The 21,159-nt window shown below is 47.1% G+C and overlaps 1 protein-coding gene across 3 annotated transcripts in view; it reads right to left on the reverse strand.

Annotated features, from left to right (window-relative positions):
- Positions 1-10,018: 10,018 nt before the first annotated feature.
- Positions 10,019-21,159, reverse strand: part of LGMN (legumain) — a 38,316-nt gene continuing 27,175 nt past the window's right edge. For all 3 annotated transcript variants that reach the window (XM_081049623.1, XM_081049622.1, XM_081049621.1), the window contains 9 exons: positions 19,928-20,003; positions 19,377-19,439; positions 18,557-18,623; positions 17,610-17,728; positions 17,433-17,522; positions 16,255-16,455; positions 14,302-14,472; positions 12,642-12,709; positions 10,019-12,379 (listed from right to left, as the gene is read on the reverse strand). In XM_081049623.1, the coding sequence (XP_080905749.1) occupies positions 12,337-12,379; positions 12,642-12,709; positions 14,302-14,472; positions 16,255-16,455; positions 17,433-17,522; positions 17,610-17,728; positions 18,557-18,623; positions 19,377-19,439; positions 19,928-20,003 (898 nt within the window). In that variant the 3' untranslated portion in view covers positions 10,019-12,336. The remainder of the gene's footprint in view (positions 12,380-12,641; positions 12,710-14,301; positions 14,473-16,254; positions 16,456-17,432; positions 17,523-17,609; positions 17,729-18,556; positions 18,624-19,376; positions 19,440-19,927; positions 20,004-21,159) is intronic.

The raw sequence follows: 21,159 nt of genomic DNA on the forward strand, positions 1-21,159 counted from the left end.
CGGCTTGTCTGCTGCCATTAGCATTATTTTATGTAATGTGCACAACAGCCCCTTGGGGGAGGTATTTATGGACGAGAACATGGAAGGTCAAAGGAAGGGCTGTACCCGTCTGCATGGGCCACCATAATGAAAGACCACAGACTGAGGGCCTTCAACGACAGAAACTGATTTCCTCCCAGTTCTGGAGGCTGGAAGTCTGAGATCAGGATGTTGACAGGGTTGGTGTGTACGTAGTTCACAGATGGCCACCTCTTGCTGTGTCCCCACGGGACCTTTTCCCTGTGCATGCATGCGCCTTCCTATAAGGATACTAGTCCTATGGGATCAGGGCCCAGGCATATGACCTCATATAACTTAATCAGCTCTTTAAAGGCTGTCTCCAAATACAGTGACATTCTGAGGTACTGGGGGTTTGGTGTTCAACATATGAACTTCAAAGGACACAATTGAGCTCATAACAGGAGATGACTGACTCACTCAAGGTCACATGGCCGGTTAGAAGCCAAAGTGAGGTTTGAACTCAGGGCTGACTGACCCCCAAATCTAGGGCATTCTTGCCCCATGCAGTATCCTAAGTGACTTGTTTGCAGAAAACTAAAGTCGGAGAAGCCTTGCCTCTCAGACCCGTCTCTGGGTGAACTTGCCTGAGGCAGCCGTCCATGGTGAGCGTCATAGAACTGAACTGACCAATAGGACTGAAATGCCACTGAACAGACCTGGCTTCTCCACAGGCCCTGAGCAAGGGGTCAGGAGTCCCGAGCTGTGTGTCTGTGTGCGTCCCCAAGGTGACAGGACCACAGGCTGGAACATAAGACATCTGTGTGTTATGATATCCTGTGTCTCCTTCACGACATTTGTCCCCTCTCCCCTTGAAGGGGCTGGCTCCCTCCTTTCCTCTGCTTTACTGGCCCCACAGCCTGAGTCTGGGGCTGGGACTGGGGCAGCAGTGCTGGGAGAAGCCACCCAGGGTGCTCTGGCCTTGTTGCTCCTCCATTCCCATGCCTAGCTGTGTCCCCTTCCTGGCCATGACAGCTGGGTACTAAGTCCTGCCCGTCAGGAAAAGTCTCAAACTGGCCCTGAAGATGCCTGGCCTGTGGTGGCCTCACAAAACCTTAATGTGGTTTATCCAATTCGCCCCTGTTCTGAGCAAGTTTCTGCGAAGGGGACAAGGGACAGGCCTGCAAGTGAGCTAGCTGGGCGGAGAAGAGCAGAGGCCCTGAGAGAGAGACAGAGAGGAGGGGAGGGTCCTTTGCATACAGTGTAGACACGCTCTATTGCCCCCACTCACAGACAAGCCTGCTGTCCCCACTTGGTGGCCTGAGGCCATGCCTGCAAGGCCTGGCACACATTTGCAGTTGTGGTCATGCTGTATGCTCTCGGTTGGCAGGGACTGGGGCTGCCAACTTGGCAGTGGAATCTGACATGGTGGAAGTGGGCAGCAGCTGTGGCAAGGACCAAGCTCTTCCTTCTCAGGGAGGTCACATAGAGCAGGACTTTGGGAAGGAAAGCGCCAGCTCCAAGCGGTGGTTTTCCCTCTTCCTCAGCTGTCATGCTATTTGTTGGGAAACATTGGTTTCCAAGAAAGGCTCTCCAGGAATCATCTCTTTGCAGCCCACTCAGCACTAAGCCAAAAGGGAACTCTGAAATCTGTTTGGCTTCAAAGTCAGAAAGCCTACTCAGCAGCAGTGTGGGAAGAACCTCAGCCAGGAGACCGGAGCTCCAAGCCAGCTGCAAGCCCTCAGCAGCTCACTTCACATCTTTGTGCCTTCATTTCTCCAGTCTTAAAATGAGAGTGCTTATACCCTGATTTCCCAGGCTTGTGCAGGGATCACACAAGCTCCTGGCTGGGCGTGGGCAGTGGGGAGCCTCAGATCTATTTGAAAAGGTAAATTCAGGACTAGACCGTATGGGCAGGAAAGTTGTTCACTGCCAAGGGACTGAAATCCAGTCTGGGCTCCACTTGTCAAGCTCTACACTCTGGCACAGGACTGTGTCCACCAGAAGGGACACCTTTTCCAAATCTCTGCGAAGGCATTATATGGTCTACGTACAGGTGAACTCAAATCTGGGGGTGCTGAGCCATGAGCATATTTTCAGTTTAATGTGACCAGTGTGATGATGATGGTCGGCATGGGGGATTATGGCAGCCTGAGGGAGTGAAGGGCATGCAACCACCTGGAGGGACAAAGAGCTTTCTGGAGACAGGTGTCTGAGCTGGGTCTTGACAGATAAGGAGTTGGCGAAGAGCAAAAGGAAATACAAGAACACTTGCAAGGCTGCTGGGAGTAACCCTCCATGGGTTTCTTGCATTTCTGCCCATCTGGTGAAGAGTGATTGACACCTTTTATTCCAGCTATCTTTTTCCCCCCTTTCTGCTTCCAGCCCCCCCAATCCGGTTCAAGCCATTGTTTCTCAGTCTGGTTGTGTAGGACACAGCTCCCTGGCCCATGCTGGTATTATGAGCCTTGAGATCTCCCCGGCTGAGGCAATCTGTCGCCAGTCATCGGTTGGCCGCTCACAGCAGCTCACGGCAGCTCTCGGCTGCTGGCCGTTCATGCTGGCTGCTGGCCACCCATGCTGGCCACTGGCTGCTCATGACGGCACTGTGGGGACAGAGCCAGGAGTGCAGTTTCCAGGCTCTCGGCCTCACGTGGAAAGGTGCTGGCTCGGGTAGTAGATGGCCATCAGCTGTGACTAGTTGGCCATCAGCTATTACCAGTTAGCCATTGGCCACTGATACAATTGCTGTGGCTGAGCTAGCAAGCGCAGAGGGTGGATTGCGGCTTGCAGAGAGGCAGATTACAGTTAGCAAGTGAGGTTGGTTGGAAGAGAAGTGGATGACAAGTTGCGGATCATGTGGCTCCTGCTTCCTGTGTCTCCAATCCAGCCTCCAGCAAGACCAGTGAGACTATAGTGGTGTGACTCCCCTACCTATGGCTCCCTGGGTGTTCCTTTTTGGCCTCACCATGTCCTGCGTTCTTATGTGGGGAGCGGAACCAGAGACCCCACATGACACGCTCATGCCAACCTCCGGTTGCTTATGGCAGCCCAGCTCCAGGGAGAGCTCTTGTTCACAATCTTAGTTGTAGAGGGTGCAGCTCACTGACCCATGTAGGATTTGAACCGGCAACCTCGGCATTAGGAGCACGGCGCTCCAACCACCTGAGCCACTGGGCCAGCCCTCCAGCCCTCTTTTGAAGAGTATTTGAATAGCCTGGGAAGATATAGTTTCTCCCTCCTGGGATGAGGGCAGATATTTTTTCCTAACCAGGATAATGAAATAATGTCTCATTATGTCTCACCTTGGCAGACAGAGTCTCCCCACAGGGCAAACGTTGGGCTTGTTGGCTAGCAGCCTTCTTTAAAAGATCAGGAGTTTCCTAAACTTGGGGCTGCTCAGCCTGCCTCAGACCCAGTGTGCGCCCACATCCACCTGGGCCCACCGTCACCCTCAGGGCACTTGGCCGGGTGGGGAAAATGGAAGCAAACATGAAGCTCGCACAGCCTGTGCCAGGAATAAAGTCCTTTGTCTCAGACCCAGGAATCTCCTATCTTCTGCCAGCACCTATGACACTGTGGCAGGTGACCTTGTTACCTGGCAAGTGGGGTAAAATCTTAGACGTGACAGTTCTTGACAAGGAAGATGGAAGAAAGGAAAAAAATCACAGAAAAATGAAATCCAAGTGTGCTAGATGCAGGGTAACTGGTCATTTCAGGATGGCGTGAACATAAATCCTGAGGCCAGGACTCATGGGACGTGAGACAGAAGGGGCAGGTCAGACCAGGGCTGCGTATTCCTGGTTGGCGGCACAAGGAGTCTGGAGGTTCTCCACCCATGTGGAGCAGAATTGAAGGGGCCCAGGCTGGAGGCAGGGGGGACCTACCGAAGCCTGCAGTAGTCATCTGGGGGAGAGGAGGTGAGGTCTAAAATGGGGAAGAGGGAACAGGGGTGGAGAAGTGTTAAAGATGTAAAATTAGCAGAATGTGATGGAGGGTGTGTGATCGATGGGTGTGGGAGAGGAAGGATCCCAGATGAGCTTCCGGATTCCCGGCTTGGACGCTGTGGTGGACGGTGGTGCCTTCAGCTGAGATTGAGGGGAACACAGGCTTAAGAGGGAGAAGATTGCATCAGCTTTGGGCATGGGGAGTGGGAGGTGCGTGCACGATACCAAGGGGCAGAAGACGCACAGATTTGGGGGTTAGCCCCTTCCAGCCTGGCTCAGGAAGAGACTCAGTCCCTGGTCAGGGTCAAATGATCTGAAAATGTAGGGCCCGAGGATGGGGAGTGGGAGAACGGGGTTCCACCTTTGAGAAACATCCAGTCTGCACTTCCAGTCCTCCTGGCTGGCCTGGTGACCATCCCCCCTGGAACGATGCAGCCACCTCAACTGACCTAATAATTCTCATAAGTGAAATCAGTGACCACTGAAAAGATATTAGAAAGATGAGCCCCCCCAAACAGCTCAAAAATGCAATCTCCTGTTTCACAGAGAGCTTGAAAACATGAAGAAAATGATACAAGACATGAAAGAACAACCTGAATCAGAATTAGAAAAACTCAGAAATGAGGTAACAGAACTGAGGAAAACAGTAGAAAGAAAAGAAGTAATCATTTGAGGGAGCGGACAGGTGGCTCAGTTGGTTAGAGCGTGAGCTCTGGGCAACAGGGTTGCCAGTTCGATTCCCACATGGGCCAGTGAGCTGCATCCTCCGCAACTAGAATGAAGTCAATGAGCTGCCGCTTAGCTCCCGGGTGGCCAGATGCCTCAGTTGGTTGGAGTGCAGGCTCTCAACCACAAGGTTGCCAGTTGGACTCCCGCAAGGGATGGTGGGCAGCACCCCCTGCAATTAACAACGGCAACTGGACCTGGAGCTGAGCTGCGCCCTCCACAACTCAGACTGAAAGGACAACAACTTGAAGCTAAATGGCACCCTCCACAACAAAGATTGAAAGAACAACTTGACTTGGAAAAGTCCTGTAAGTACGCACTGTTCCCCAATAAAGTCCTGTTCCCCTTACTCCCAAAAAACGACTTGGGTTTAAAGAAAAAACGAAGTAATCATTTCAGAAATGAAGATTAAGCTAGAAGGCACATAATACCAAATAAGCAAAACTGGAAGTGCATTAGTAGGAAAAGAAGATGCAAAAATTTTTTTAAAAAATAAATGAAGGATACTAAACCATAATCCATGAAAGAAAAATTGATAAGTTGAACTTTATGAAAATTTAAAACTTTTACTCTGCAAAAGACACTGTTAAGAAAATGAAGAGATAAGCCACAGATTGGGAGAACATATTTGCAAAACACACATGATAAAGGACTTGTATCCCAAATATACAAACTGTTAAAACTCACAATAAGAAAACACCCAATTCTAAAATGGGCAAAAGATTTGAACAGACACTTCAGCAAAGAATATATACAGATAGCAAGCAAGCTTATGAAAAGACGCTCATGATTTTTCATTAAGGGATTGTAAAGGAAAATGAGATATCACTACACACAAGAATGGCTAAAATCCCCAAAACTGATAAATGCTGGGGAGGAGGCAGAGCAAGAACTCTCTTTCACTGCTGGTGGGAATGCAAAATGGTACAGTCACTTTGGAAAACAGTTTGGCAGTTTCTTACAAAGCTAAACAGTCTTTACAATACGATCCAGTAATCACTCTCCTAGGTATTCACTGAACTAATTTGAAAACCTATGTCCATGCAAAGACCTACATATGAATGTTTATAGCAGCTTTATTTGTAATCACCAAACACTGGAAACAACCAAAATGTCCCTCGTGACACATTATGGTACATCCATATAATGGAATTCAGCAATAAAAAGAAATGAGCTATCAAACCACGAAAATACACGAATGGACCTTAAATGCTTAAGGCAAAAGAAGCCACTATGAACACATTACATATTATATGATCCAAATTATATGACATTCGGGGGGAAAGGAAAAATATGGAGACAGTAAAAAGGTCAGCATTTGACAGGGACACCAGGGAGATGGAAGGGTTGAACAGGTAAAACAGGATTTTTAGGGCAATGAAACTACTCTGTATGCAAGTGTAACAGTGGCTATGTGATGTTATGCATTTGTCAAAACCCATAGAAGCTTACAGCCCTGGAAATGAGAGGAGTTCATAAAAACAAAAGCAAAGGGAACTACATGTAAGAATTGTATCTAGTTGGTAAAATTGTTCTCCACAGGGAATAATTCCGATACTGCTATCCAAGTACACTGGAATCAAAGAGTTAATCAAATGGATGGTGGATGGTGGGAGCCACATTTTTCCCTGATAGAATGGGGGGTAAAGATAAGAAAGGGGAGAAAGTCAGAATGGTGATGGAATCGAGTTGGAGACATCAGTATGAACTCACATTTAGCTTAATACAGATATAGATGGTTATATAGAGAAATATTTATAGGTATGTGTATATACATACATGGGTTAGTATACACACATATACAGAGGGTGCCAAAAAAATGTATATACATTTTAAGAAAGGAAAAAACTGTATTAAAATTGTAATAATATATACTGATAACAAAAGATGAATACAAGTCATGTGTATACATTTTGGGGGGCACCCCTGGTATTTACTTGCTGTCCCCGCTCTGAGGGCCAAGAAGAAGAAACTAGTGCATCTAGAGGCCCAGATTTGGGTTTCTCATACAATTCTCCCATAAAAAAACAAACAAACCAGGGCTTCTTGGAGAAATGGCTGATTGTAGGACTGGGGCAGGAAACAGACAAGATAAGCCTGGAGCGTCGTGTAGTAACATAAAGTAAGGAAGTGCTAAAAACACAAAATCAAACCTATATTAATGGGGAGTACGTCGAATGGACACAGGAGTCAACTAAAAAAGCTCCTAATGGCCAACACTGGAATAATTTGCACAACGAAGTATTGGATTACAACCCAAAGTACAAATAAATGTCCCTGAGTCCACACAGATATAAATGGTTAAATAGATTAATACATGAAGTGGAAGACACAAATCCCCCATGCAGAATCGCAGATACTCCTCTCTCAAAGAGGGGTAGCTCGACTCCCACTCCTTAGGTGTGGGCTGTGCATAGAGACTTCCTTCCTGAGAGCATGGGAAAGGGAGGAAAAGAGTAACTGCACAATAGAGAAACCTGACAAACACCACCCCAGTCGGGTGACCAAGGTCAGCATGGCCAATGAGAAGTCATTTTGATAGGACGAACCCTTGACATGTGATGAAAACGGCACTTTGTCTCTGTGATCGTTCTAATAAAACCCATAACGCTAGCCTACTCATGAGAAAACCTCAGGCAAATCCCAATGAAGGGACATTCTATGAAATACCAAACCAGTACACTTCAAAACTGTCAAGGCCATCAAAACTAAGGAAACTCTTGAGAAATTGACATAGCTAAGAGTTGCTTAAGGAGACGATGACAACTAAATGTGACATGGTATCCAGGAAGGGATCCTGGGACAGAAAAAGGGCATCAGCTAAAAATTAAGGAAGGACGAATGAAGCATGGACTTTAGTTAATGACGATGTATCAACACCACCTCATTAATTCTAACAAATGTACCACACAAATGTAAGACAGGGTGTGGGCATGTGAGAAGTCTCTGTGCCAACTCTCATATATCTGTACATCTAAAGCTGTTCTATAAAAAAATATATATTTAAAAAAAGAAATGGATAAAAAGGATTTGAGTGATGAATAGTAGAGAGGCAGAGAATGCAGAATACACAGACAACATAAGTCCCTGAAGAAGAAAACCAAACCAAGAGAATGGAGAATTATATTTAAGAAATGCAGAATTATAATGTAAGATAACCGTTCTGATATTTTTTTGAAACTCTATTTTCAATAGCACCTTTTGTACCTGAGAATATCAACCCAGAAGAACTAACACCAAAACATATTCTAGTAAAATTACCTGATACTCAACGAAAGTGGGTCAGGTAGTTTACACCCAGCAAAATTGCCATTTCATATTTGAAGGGTACAGGGAAAGTGATTGTCAAGATGGGAGAACTCAGGGAAGGTGGTTCCCATGACCTCTCCCCGAGGAATCTTCTAGAGAACATGCTTTGGAACTCCTAACTGACTCAAGAGACATCAACATAAGGACTAGTGAGTGGATATTAAGTATATAATGATTGATATAACTAAATCTAAAGGAGGGTTAAAATGAGAATATAGTACGCCATGACTATGTGATTGAACAACGTAGATATTAGTTCAACCACTTTAAAACAATGGAGAATGGGGATAGAATATACAGAGAAAATTTTTCAGTGATTATAATCGTTGATGAGAACATCAGTATAATTAGACACATTCTAATTGTATCATCCCGTGTCCTTGAGAATCAGCATTCTTGGTGTGGAAGAAAGGAGACATAGTTGATAGGAGAAGTTAACTAAAAATCCTGAATTTGAATTGGAAATAACAGTATAAATTGACGATGCATTTTATCACATGCATAGATAACTTACATGCATGCACGTATCTGTATATAGTATTTCCCATCTCTGTTCATAGAAAAGACCTGAAACAATGTCCAAACCAGCACTCAGACTGTTGTCTTGAAATACTATTTCTCCTGAAAAGAAACCAGGGTTTCCTGGAGAAATAGCTGATCCCAGCTTTGGGACAGGACATGCACAAAATGAGAGTGGGACATCTTGACATGCCAGATATGAGCTACCAAAGCTCACCAGGGTCATGACAAAGGGTGTTTGGAGTTAACCTGGAAGATTCCATCAGCCAAAAAAGGACACTTTGAGCTTCAATAAAGAAGTGGAATGGACTTAAACCCATTAGATGTTTAAATCCATGAGTTCAAAATGATAGTTAGAAAGCTTACCGGGTCAGTTTTTGAGGAAGAAAGGAAACAATTCAAAAAACTAGGTACATAAGAGGACAGAATTGAGTCTTTTTCCTGTCTTTACGACATGAGCTACACCAGTGGGGACAGCAGGTAAGGGGGAGTGATTTCTGATGAAGTAGTCCAGCTAATAAATGAAAAAATGATAGAATTGCATCAATTTGCCATTTCTCAATGAATTCATGGATCTAGGCCTTGAGTATCAACAAGTAATGACGTCAGAAAGGAGCGAAACCCAGGCACAATGAGCCTCCTCGTTAAAGAGCAGCCCCACCTCTACCCTCACCAGAGAGATTAGACCTAGGTCTGTTCAAGCCTCTGGATCCAGCTGCTGATTCGTAAGAGACACGGGGGTGGGGGAGGGGTGGGAGGGTGTCAGAAAAACATGATGACTGGCGCCATGAGGATGCAATCAGCAAAATCCAGACCAAGAACACTGATCAACAGCCTGGGTTCAACAGAAACCGGAAGAAGAAAGAGATGAGGAGGAAACCCGTAGGTTAAAGACTGAAAAGACATTACCATTTTTTTCAGTGGGAGGACTAGAAGATGGAGGCACACTTGTGATAGAACCACAGAGAACCCAGGGAGAGTGGTGACTTGGGGAGGGGGAGAGCTGCCACGACTGGGATGGATGAAGGGCTTCTGGGGTGGCTGGGGTGATGGTTAATTTTATGTGTCAATTTGGCTGGGCCACAGTGCCCAGATATTTGTTCAAACATTATTCTGGATGTTGTTTTTTGGATGAGATTAACATTTACCTCAGTAGACTTTGAGTCAAGCAGATTACCCTCCATAATGTCTGTGAGCGCTATCCAATCAGTTGAAGGCTTTGAGAAAGACCGCCGTTCCCTGATGGAGAAGGAAGTCTACCAGCAAGACAGCCTTTGGACTCAAACTGTAACTCCTCCTTGGGTCTCCAGCCTGCAATTTTGGATTTACCAAGTCTCCGCAATTGTCAGAGCCGATTCCTTAAGATAACCCTCTCTATATCCTTGTAGATGTATACACATCTTGTTGGTTTTGTTTCTCAGGCATCTTGACTCATACAGCTGGTAAAATTCTATTTCTTGATTTGAGTGGTAGTTACATGGGTGTTCACCTTATACTTCACTAAGCAATACACTTGTTTTGTATGGGTTTTGAAAATGTTTTATTTTATAATGAAAAGGTAAAAAATAAAGTCTAATTTGTACATACTTATGTAAATACATAGAAAGGGGACTCTAACAATGAATGTCACACTGACATTTGGGGTCTCTAAGGAGGAAAGGGATGGCCACTGGATGTTTCTGTGCAATGTACCTCTTGTGCCAGAAGAGCATGTTACTACACTTTAAATACAATTAGAAAAAAAAATGCTGGTCCGAATTGTGACCACATAGAAAGGTCTCCTTTATTAGAAATCTAATAGAAAATGGCTTACGACAAGGGATGGAGAGCCCGTTTCTACTGGGGCCCTATGAACCACAGGAGAAACAGTTCAAGGCATTGTGACTTGTGAAATTGTCATTTATTTGAGAAATGAAACATAACTGCTTTTACCCTTTGAAACCAGACATTCAAGTTCCTGTATTTGTTAAATAGGTAAGTATACTTTTGTTCTATGGGAAGGACAAATAAAGAGAAGCAGGATCAAGAGGGTAGTTAACAGTTCTAGAAAAAAACAGAGCTTTTACCTCTTGTATCCTGAGGCCTTTTAAGATACTTCCTTTAAAAATTCTACTTTTGAGTGTTTGATTTCTTTGAACATCAGCCAGCCCTGGAGTTGCCCACTGTTGAGCATTAGAGACAAACACATGCAATAAGCTTATTGTACATGTTACTTAAAACCCTAGAGCACCCCAAATCTGTAGGACAGTACGAGTTCTTCAACCTAAAGTCATTTTGATTAGCCCTATGAGGACAACCTTACTGAGAAAGAATCATCTGTTCATGCTGATAAAAAAAATCAGCCCATTAAAAACACATGCATCACCTTTAAATTTGCCACAGATATAACCCTATTTGCCAGTATCTCACCTTTCATTCCATTCAACTCCAAACGTCAATCATTGCTAAAGAAGGCAGCTTCCACTATATGAAGACAGATGGTCATAAGTGTAACATTTAGTGTTCCTTTTTTTCTTTGCTTTCTCTATCTAAACAGCATCTAGCTTTTTAAAAAACAGCTTTCTTGAAATGTAATTAACAAACCACATAATTCCATGTCGTTTGATGGTTTTTAGTATATTCAGAGTTGTACACTCATCACCATGATCAATTTTAGAATACGTTCATCACCTCAGAAAGAATCCCCACGCCCATCAGCAGTCACCATTTCCCCATTCCCCCTCTTCAGTCACCTACTTTCTGTTTCTAGATTTGCTTATTTTGAACACGAGATATCAGTGGAATCATAGAACATGCAGTCTTTTGGGGGTGGGTTTCTTTCATGTGGCTTAATGTGGCAGCACGGACCAGCGCTCCAATCCTGTTTATTGCTGCATGATACTCCACGGTGTGGATGTGCTTAGTGCCACTCTCACACGTCTCTCACAAACCTGTCACGAGTACCTCCCCGTGTGGGGCACTGGGCCAAGGGACATGCAGACGAGTCAGGCAGCCTCCGCCCTCCAGGAGCTGAGCTCACCCTCCAGCCCCCACACGTGGTATAAGGGCACACCCTGACATGCGCTGTACGAGACTAGAGGAAACGCAAACAGACAGAGGAGAGCCGCCCTCTGAGGGGTGTGGAGGAAGTTGTGGAGGAAGTTGAAGCAGCACTTCCAGACACACCTTGAGGGTCAGTGCTGGAGGGAAAGGCACTGCAGGGCAGGAGGAAGAGCAGGAAGCAAAGGCACGGGACGCTGAGTCCCAGGAGAGCAGAGGAGCAGGCAGGCGAGCAGCTGGAAGGGGGGCAGGGAGGTGTGGCCACGAGCATACACTACGAAATCAGGGCCCGAAATGAGCACTTGCAGTCAGTCAGAAGCTTTATTTCGTAAGATGTGTCCTCGTTGTGGAATAAAATACAAAAGCAGACAAAAATTATATTATTTTCTAAAAACAGTTTTCCAGTTGGGGCTTATGTCCCCCTTCAGTAAAATCATTCTGAAGACATAAGAGGCTCCAGCTTCAACTTCCTCGGAACAGAGATGTGTTCACTGGTTAAGGAGCCCCAGCGAACCTCTTGCTCCTTAAAACTAATGGACAAAAAACTTTAAAAAAGCAAATAGACCTTTCTCAACACAGGGCTTTGCCCGGCCACATCTGTAGGTTCTCAGAGCATCACACAGGACCTGAAGGAGACCAGGGAAGTAGGGAGAGGCCAGCAAGCCGGCTTGTGACAAGACAGGCCTGGGCTGGAGCTGCTGGGGTTCGCTTCCCTCTTGTTCCACCTCTTCAGTCTCTGATTAGCACACATTCCCAGGGATGGTGTTCACACTTGGAAAAGCATCAAGAAGGCAGAGTTTCAGTAGGAGCCAAGGCACACCTTGTCCATGGACCATTTTATTCTGGAAGAAACAGAAAGAAGTTGGTGAAGCATGTCAACTCTGAAGAAACGACAACACACATAACCCACCATGGAACAGGCAGCCATTTGCGACGGGCCCGCCCCACGGTTCTCACAGAGAATGCATCTGTTCTAAATTCTCCCCCAGTTAGAGGTAGGAGGTAGCAGAAGCATAACTGGCCACTTGCAGAAACGAAAAGCAGTACCGCTGCCTTCGGCTCTCAGACTGATACTGACGCTTTAAATGCCATGTGCTGACTTACCTGTCAACTGGGTACGGTTTTTCACAAAGGTTGACCAGCACGTACAAATGTCTCAAGGCATATTCGTACTGGAGGAAAAGAGACATAAAGGCACAATCAAACATCAGCATTTCACCATACAATCAACTCTTAACTTAGGAATATCCCACGTTCGTGGTTACAGAGATAGAGCATCTGGACCAGTGGTTCTGGACCTTTTTTGGGTCATGGACCCCCCACCCACCTTTTGATAATCTAGTAAGATTTATGAATCATCTCCTCCCCCAAAAATGCAGCCATGCACAGGGCTGGCGAGCCTCCAGGAGCACTCTCAGTCCCAGGTTAGGACTCCTGGCAGACAACCCTCTCTAGTACCAAGTACGTCCCCTGGCCGTCTGGCTTTTGGTTCTGGGAACCTCGTTCTGGGAGGGACACACTGATGAGGGAGACAAGTAGTAAGAGAGGGCTGAAAGGGATCGGAACAGATAAGACTGAAACAACTGGGGATGCTGAGCTTGAAAAGCACTTCAGGGGAGACAGAACTCTTGTGAGGAAAGAGGAAGAGATTCACTTTGTGTAATTCCAGAGCGTGAAAAAGTAACACCAGAGGATAAAGCATTCAATAAATGGGAAACTTTATTAAATAAATGAGGAAAGTACTTGGTTAAATACATGCAAAAACAAAATGGAGTAGCTGCCAGTCACAGGTGGCTACTGAACACTTGAAATGTGGTTAATATGGCTAAAGAACTAAGCTTTCCATTTTATTTCATTTTAATTCAATTCAAATGTAAGTCGCCACTGAGGCTAGTGACTATTGTATTGAAAAACACAGCTCTAAAGCAGGAGGTGGCAAACTGTTTCTGGAAAGGACGAGAAATAAATATTTTAGTCTTTGCAGGCTGTCTGAGCTACTTAATGCTGCTGCAGTGTGCAAGCAGTCAGTGGGACCGAGCTGGGCGTGGCTGTGTTGCAATAAAACTTTATTGATAACAATAGGCTCGGTGGGGGAAAACCAATAGGCTGTGAGCAGGCCTTGGCCTGTGGGCCACAGTTTGCTGACCCTTTCCCAAGGAGGATCCAAGCATCACATAGTACTGACCAGCGATGAGGCTTTTTAGGTACCTTCAACCCCTGACATTTTACAATTTGCAGAAACCAGCATCACACAATACTAACCAGAAGTCTTTTTAGGTACCTTCTAACCTTGACATTCTACAATCTGCAGAAACTTGGTACCTTCTTCTCCTCCACAGGCCAGGGCCTGACTACAACAATAAATTTTGGGGAGGAGTAGGAACAGACACAAAATGGAGAAAAACCTGTGTGGCTGGTGTGAGGGATGGGGTGTGGCAGGGACAGCAACAGTGTGAAGAGAGCGGGAGTTGAGTCATCTATAACTGGTAACCTCCTATCCACTGGGACAATTAAGAGCATCTAGGGCCAGGATTTACGGTCAGTGAATTTGGACAACCTTCTTCCTCTCATCCTGGTCAAAGGCCTCTGAATGAGCCCATGGTTTCCTTAGGCTAGATGGAACCTTCTGCAAGGTAATGCAGTGGATGTGATTTCCAGGGACAATATTAATTTAGCTTTTGGGTTTATAATGGCAGGGAAAGGCCAAGCTGGCCCATGGAAGCTGGGGTACAGAAGATGGCGGCCCCGGGGGGCCTGGGCTTACCGTGGGGGAGTGCCAGTTAAAGCAGTACGTGCGGAAGTGTGACACAGCTGCCTGGTAGCAGTCGTGAGCCGTGAGAGGGGCTCTCTGAGACAGGAGCTTCTCCACCTCGTCATCAGACCTCGTGAGCAAGGAGACAATCTTTCGCACGGACTTCTCAATGACATTCCTGGCCTGTGAAGAAACCCATTTTTTCTAAATGTATCTTAATGCAGCCTCTCCTGGAACCCTGGATGGGTTAGAAGCTTCTCTTCTCGCAGTCCCCACCCCCGTAGGTTAAAAGAGATGCGAACAGCTGCATTCTGCAGGGGACAAAAGATGTACACGAAGCTTCTGTGACAGCTAAAAACCTTTAGAAATACCTTGCCTTTTAGGGATCTCCTGGCACGATGGAAACCTTTACATCTAAATACCTGAAGAACAGGCATGACCCACTCTGAGGAAAGCAGGGACGAGGCAGGGCATAAAAATTGTGCCCCAAAGTAGATTGATGTCCCATGAATGGTGTTATGTGTTCACAGACACACACCTTTGTCCATTGCAGAAACACTGAAAGGTCATACAGAGGGACACAAAGGGGGGCACTGTTTCCTTCCCAGATGACGAAAACCAACATCATAGAGAGAAAGTTGCTCCTTCATTAACCAAAATTTACAATCCAGTCCTCTGACCATCCCACGCCACCCCCAGCCAGGGTGTGTTTCATCCGGGTCGGACCGCCACAAGGATTCACTGCCCACTGTGTGTCAGACCAGTGGTGGCCCAGAACCACGGGGGTCCCCGAGACCTCTCAGGGGCCTGGAAGGTCCTCCTTTTCCCAACTATGTAACTGCGTGAGGTTGGGTTTTCCTCATCATTTCAGCCAGAAGAACAGAGCCCAACAGAGTGAATGCAGAAGCAGGTCAAGAACTAGCTGTCTTCTATTACACTGGGCAGAAAAGAGATGTAAAGCCATGCTGCTCTTCCCACCAAAATTGCTTTTATTTTAGAAAATGGTTATTTTTCATAAAAAAAACATTAACACAAAAGGAGTCTTTTATTGTCATTTCTAAATGAGTTAATATTTTTTAAATCTCAGTGTTCATTTCTAATGCAGAAAATAGTGATAGAACCCACATAAACATAAGCTCTGTGGGATGAATGATTTTAAGCCTACGAAGAGGTCCAAGGCTAGGAAGTGTGAGGACTGCTGTGTGACACTGTGGCTCCAACAGGAAAACTGCGCCCTGGTTAATACACCACAATAATAGGAGGGATTAATCGTCAAGCTTATTAGATAAACGAATTTAAAACGGATCACACAGATTTTTTATCTTTCCCTGAACACTGGGGCCATATTCCAGCCCATCAACCCCCGTGACGTGCCGATGAGGGCACAGAGCTGACACCGAGCTGGCTCTCCTGGGAGGGCGGTCAGCCTCCACCCAGCAGCCCAGTGCGTGCACACCTGGTGGTTCTGGGTGCACAGCTGGAATCTGACAAGCAATTCTGCCGGTTCCAAACAAACTCCTGAGCTACTGAAAATGAGAATTTTAGGCTATGGCTATGATTTCCTAAGGAAGTAGAAATCTTTGATGGATTGGATTTTCTAAAAAATATGATTAGCTAGTAACTCAGCAAGCAGCAAAATTAAAATATCTTTTAAGAAAAGACAAAAATGCCCATCTGCCATGGCCCCTTGGCAGGATACAGGAGATGAGCCCCCAATTTCTTTGCTTCCTGCTACTACAGAGGTCAAGGTCAGTTTACCAATGAAGAATGAAGACGGCCACTGCTACGTTCACTGGTCTCTATTTACACAGAGGACAAAGGCCAGTTTCCTCTCCCACATGCTCCCATGTGGCAGATGGAAGGTGAGCCAGAGTTCTGTCACCGGGCTCTAAGCAACACTGGGTAATGGTCAGGAGGCAGACCGTGCTTGCCAGGCCGGGAGCAGCACTTCCGACCACGACTTACCTCCAAATGCATGTGGATCTCCTCAACAAGACGCCTGGACTCCTGCAGATCATTGGTGGACATCAGTTTCCTTTTCATGATCATGAGGGGCACCTCAGGGCTTGGGGTGAGGTCAAGGCGCTGGACCGGAGGTAGGGAGATAGGAGCGCTGGCTTTGTGTTTCAGTCCCTGGAACTGCATCAGTTTCATGGTAGAGATGGACTGGGGTGGGGAGAGAGAAAGCCAATGTCAGCGGAAGAGCAGATGTACCAAATGCAGCCTGAGTCCTAGAGGCTCACCGGTTCAGGACCACGGAAGGGCCACAGTCGCAGCCTGAAAACACGTGCCAGCAGCGGGCAAGGCAACATGTTTGAGCACCTAAAAACCACCGATGATGAACTTCAAAAATGCCGGGCACCTTTTGCAACAGAATTGCTATTCTTTCACACATGAGAAGCAGCCGCTCCTCCACGGTCCTACACCGTGTGGACCAGGGCTGTTTCAGCCAGCGGCGACCCTGGGTTGTGCTGACCTCCCACGCTCATCACCTGTCTCTAGTGACCAGAAGTAGGAAAGTGCAAAGCACCTGTGCAGGTTAGAGCTGAGGGCTGGTCCACGGAGCCGAGCAGAGCTAAAGCTGGAGGTGCCACCTAAGCCCAAGCCACCGGCTGCGACCTTGGCCAGACAGCCCTGCTAAACACACCTATTTAACCACTGAGGCCCTTCTGGACATAGTTGAAGGGGAGGAATGTCTCTAATTTAGAGCCGAAGGGTAAAGGTAACACCCTGCAACTTGCAGGGAAGCAGGACCCCGAGAATTCCGGGGTGAGGTTCTAGGGGCCAAACCATGGAAGCTGGAGAAGCTAAGCCCTCCCTGGGCGCCTGGCCTGTGTTTCCTGGTGTGGATGCCCATCCTTCCTTAGTGCGTGAGGCATCTGACCATGGAGGACACGGAGATTCAAAGAGGTGAAGGAACTTGCCCAAAGTCTCACGACTTCGCCAGTCTGAACCTAGCAAGGTCCGATTCCAAAGCCCGAACAGGGTCCCCAGGATGAAGTGGCCACGAGAGGCTCAGCCATCCTTGCCTCGGCCATTTCTCACCCAGATCCCCTTTCTCTTCACCAAGAGATAAACTTTCCAGGTGAATCAGCTGAGGCCTTGAGGAACCGACAGCAAGAGTGCAAGGCTCCGCTGCTCACCTTGTTTCCGTACTGCATGACATGGCTGGTGTTGGTGTGGGACTTGACCAGCTGGTACTGCCTGTGGAGAGTCTCTTGGGTCAAGTCCTCCTGCAAAAATGTAAACAGGAAAGTCCTTCAGCCATCAGAGGCGGATGGTCAAGTCTCAGCTGAACAGCAGCCCCACGAAGGGCTCACCACGTCCGAGTCTTCCATCCAGTTGACGCTGTACCAGTCCCCCAGGTACGTGGACCTCTGCTCATCGTAGTAACAGGCGTAGGATGACTCATCGGGATTGGCAGCGGTAGTTGCATAAACTAGGAGGAATGCAAGACGTGTTTTGGTCACATTTTATACTCTGCTGTGGACTGACCTCGAAGCTCGGGTCCTTTCTTCTTTCCTAGTGTAATCAGTGTGCCACTTATAGTCAGCAGAGGGAGGGCGGGCAGGCATCACTGCAGCCAGCACTGTTTGCTCATGGTAATCCAAGATGATAAGTGGAAGAAAGAGAGGCCAACTGACAGACACTTTCTGCAGCAACAGGCAAGCGTGCATGCTTACTTAGACATCGAGCTGTTTTGGAAGAATGCTGCAAGATTTTAACAGTTTTGGAGACTTAGTTTCTGGAGAAAGTTAACATTTATTGAAGAAACAGTTAGATGGAACCTATGCAATGGCTACCATGGGCTCGGATTTGTTCTGGATGGACGTTATCCCTTAAAATGATAAATAAACAGACATAAAGATCCTATCTTTATCCCCATTTTATAGGTAGGGATAACTAAAGGTCAAGGAGGGTAGGTCACCTACCCAAGATCAGAGAGCCAGCAGGCAACATGTCGCAAAGGACCGAGACCAGTCCAAAGACTGTGTAACTTTGGACTTCAGGAGCTTTCAGAACCTGGACGAGCCCGGTGAAGCTCTCGTGCAGATTCCTTGTTCTCTGGCCACAAATCCCCGAGGAGCAGAGGGAGTCCAGAGCTGCCCACACCTACCTCCTTTCTTCTACACACTGGCTGCCCTGGGCCACTGCTTATGGAGAACAGTTGGTTCTTCACGTTGGCAGAATCAGAGAATGCCCAACTGCACCTCTGAGTAATGTGCTCACCCAGCCTGGCTCAGAGGCCCGGGCTCCCACCACCTACCGTTGATGTCGCTGGGCAGTTGGCTCATCATGGACCCAGACTCACAGGCTTCGATGTAGAACACCATCTGTGAGGCGAACGAGACAGTTAGACTCACACCCCGGCCAGGCAGATCTCTCGCCATCGCTACTTTGGCTCTCCCCACTCTCTTGACCCATTCTGAGGAGTCTTTCACTTCTGTTTACATCTCTCCTGAAAGAGGCTGCTGCCAGAGGCTAGAGAAGCTGTTGTCATACACTCCAGAAGGACTCAAAATGTATTCATCATTAATACAATAAAATGATCTATTAGCTGAAATAACGCAGAGAAGACGAGCCACAGATACTGTCCCACACAGGGAGACAGTGCGGCGGCCATCTTTCCACGTTACTACCATGTCCACGCCCGAGCTATGCCGTTTCTATAACAGGTGCCATGGGGTAAGCGAAGGCCAAGGTGAAAATAAGATGGTGGTGTTTTCCTCCCCAGCTGCCCCAAATTGGTGACAGTTCTAGGACCATTAGCCCTCAAAGTGTGGTTTCTGGACCAGCAGCATCAGTGTCAACCCAGAAAAGGCAAATTCCCAGGCTTCTCCCCAGACCTGATCTGGGGCTGGGACACACTCTGTGATGACAAGATCTCCAGGGATTCTGACCTAATAGCTAAAGCCCAAGACTCAGCAAAGGTTAATCCTGGGAAACCAGACTGACCGAAAGGACACCCCTTCCAGAAAACACAGCTGCCCAGAGTTAGAAGGCCAGTCGTGGAACAGCGGGCTCTGCTTCCACTCACTGCCTTCCCCACAGCCATACCCCTCAGCCACCCCAGGCGCTGATGTTACCTTTTGGTACATCTTGTGTTTGTACATGTAACGGATGGTATGATTCAGGTCCTTGACATGAAGCTGAAAGATAAGAACACTGACATTCAGATCGAGACCTCAAGAGAAACCATTTGCTGGTTGACCCATCCTAAGGATGGTTTGCAAATTCTTATGTACCTATCCTGGAAAGAATCATAGTGAACGGCATTATCCCAGAATGTCATCGCAAGGGGTTTGTGCACGTTTTAAAAGGAGAGGAGAATGCGCTGCCTCACTCATTCCTTTGTCCAGAGCATTTCAGAGACAGCGTTCTATCACTGCATCTAGTGCAATGCTCCCAAGCCCCGGGCCAGCGACGGATGCTGGCATATGAAAAGAAACGCAGGGAAACCTTGCCAGAAGAGATGCCTCTGGACAGATTTCAAGCTGCTAATGGTGTCCCCACACTCACCTGCCACACATACCACCCTGGTAGGACATTAGAAACCTGTATCACAGGTTTCATGTCACCACTGAGATTTTGTTTTCCATTCTCCTAGTTTGCCTGTACAATGTTAAGAAAAACTCACATCATCATTAGGAAAAGCCAGTATTCCAGTAGCTCCATGATCGGTGAAGTAAACAAACACGTGATCCCGGGGGCCACTGCCAAGAGAGAACAGACAAGAGTCAAAGTCGACTGTGTTCTATTTCTATTTCTCCTTCCATGTCTCTGAAAAGTTGCCCTTATCAAAAAACTAAGAAGAGAGGGCGGCCGTTTAGCCAGTTGGTTAGAGCTCAGTGCTCTTAACACAAGGTTGCCGGTTCAATCCCCACATGGGCCACTGTGAGCTGCACCCTCCACAACTAGATTGAAACAAATACTAGACTGGGAGCTGATGGGTCCTGGAAAAACACACTTAAAATAAATAAAAGCGTTTTAAAAAAAACTAAGAAGTTTGAGGATCACAGTCTCCCGACGAGGTACAAAAAGGAGCGCTATAGCTGAGTGCTCTTCTGAGCCACAAGGCATATCCTAGAGCCTTGGAACTCTGAATCACAGCCGGGGAGGAGGAGAGACCTTGGCTGACAGACCAGGTGTGATATGGATATTGGGGTCCTTTGGCAATTGGGTCTCACCCCAGGTAGCCACACTCTCTCTCCAACCAGATCTCCCCAAAATGAACAAGGGAGCAAGGACACACAGCCAAACATGGTCCTGCAGCTCCAACTTCCCCTCCAGGCTCCTCGGCCTGTACACAGCCTGGGACGCCCACCTGCCCCCTCACCAGGGCTTCCACTCAGAGGGCACTGCTTCAAGGTTGCAGAGATGTGGTAACTCACTTGGGACCAATTTGCTTCATCCCACATAGATGTCCATCTTTGCTCTAACTCACACCGGCTTACTTGTGCTAGGTTTCCCCTCTAGCTTGACAGAAACAGCGCCATGTGCCAAGTACCTGAGACTCTCTGAAGGCATGCTATTAAAAACCTGACATCACATAGAAATGCTCCATAAACTGATGTGCCATAATGCTCCATAAGCTGACCAACAAGACAACGCTAACCCACAGCCGGCAGGCAAGCACTGGGGTTAGTTTTCCCCATACGAAGGTTAGCTGTGTCCTTATGAATGGTTCCTCCCCACTGCGCTAACCTGTGATCAGAGCACATGGCTGGCGGCAGGCCAGGGCCCTGCAATCTGACCAGCCACAGGGCTTCATGCCTGTCTCAGCGTGTTCCTCGGGTAGTGGAATGTACCAGCACTAGGATCCATGGACGACAAAAAGCAGTGGGTTTAAGTGATGGGGAACGTTTCATT

Source organism: Rhinolophus hipposideros, assembly GCF_964194185.1.
Source record: "Rhinolophus hipposideros genome assembly, chromosome: 5".
Classification (NCBI taxonomy): Eukaryota; Metazoa; Chordata; class Mammalia; order Chiroptera; family Rhinolophidae; genus Rhinolophus; species Rhinolophus hipposideros.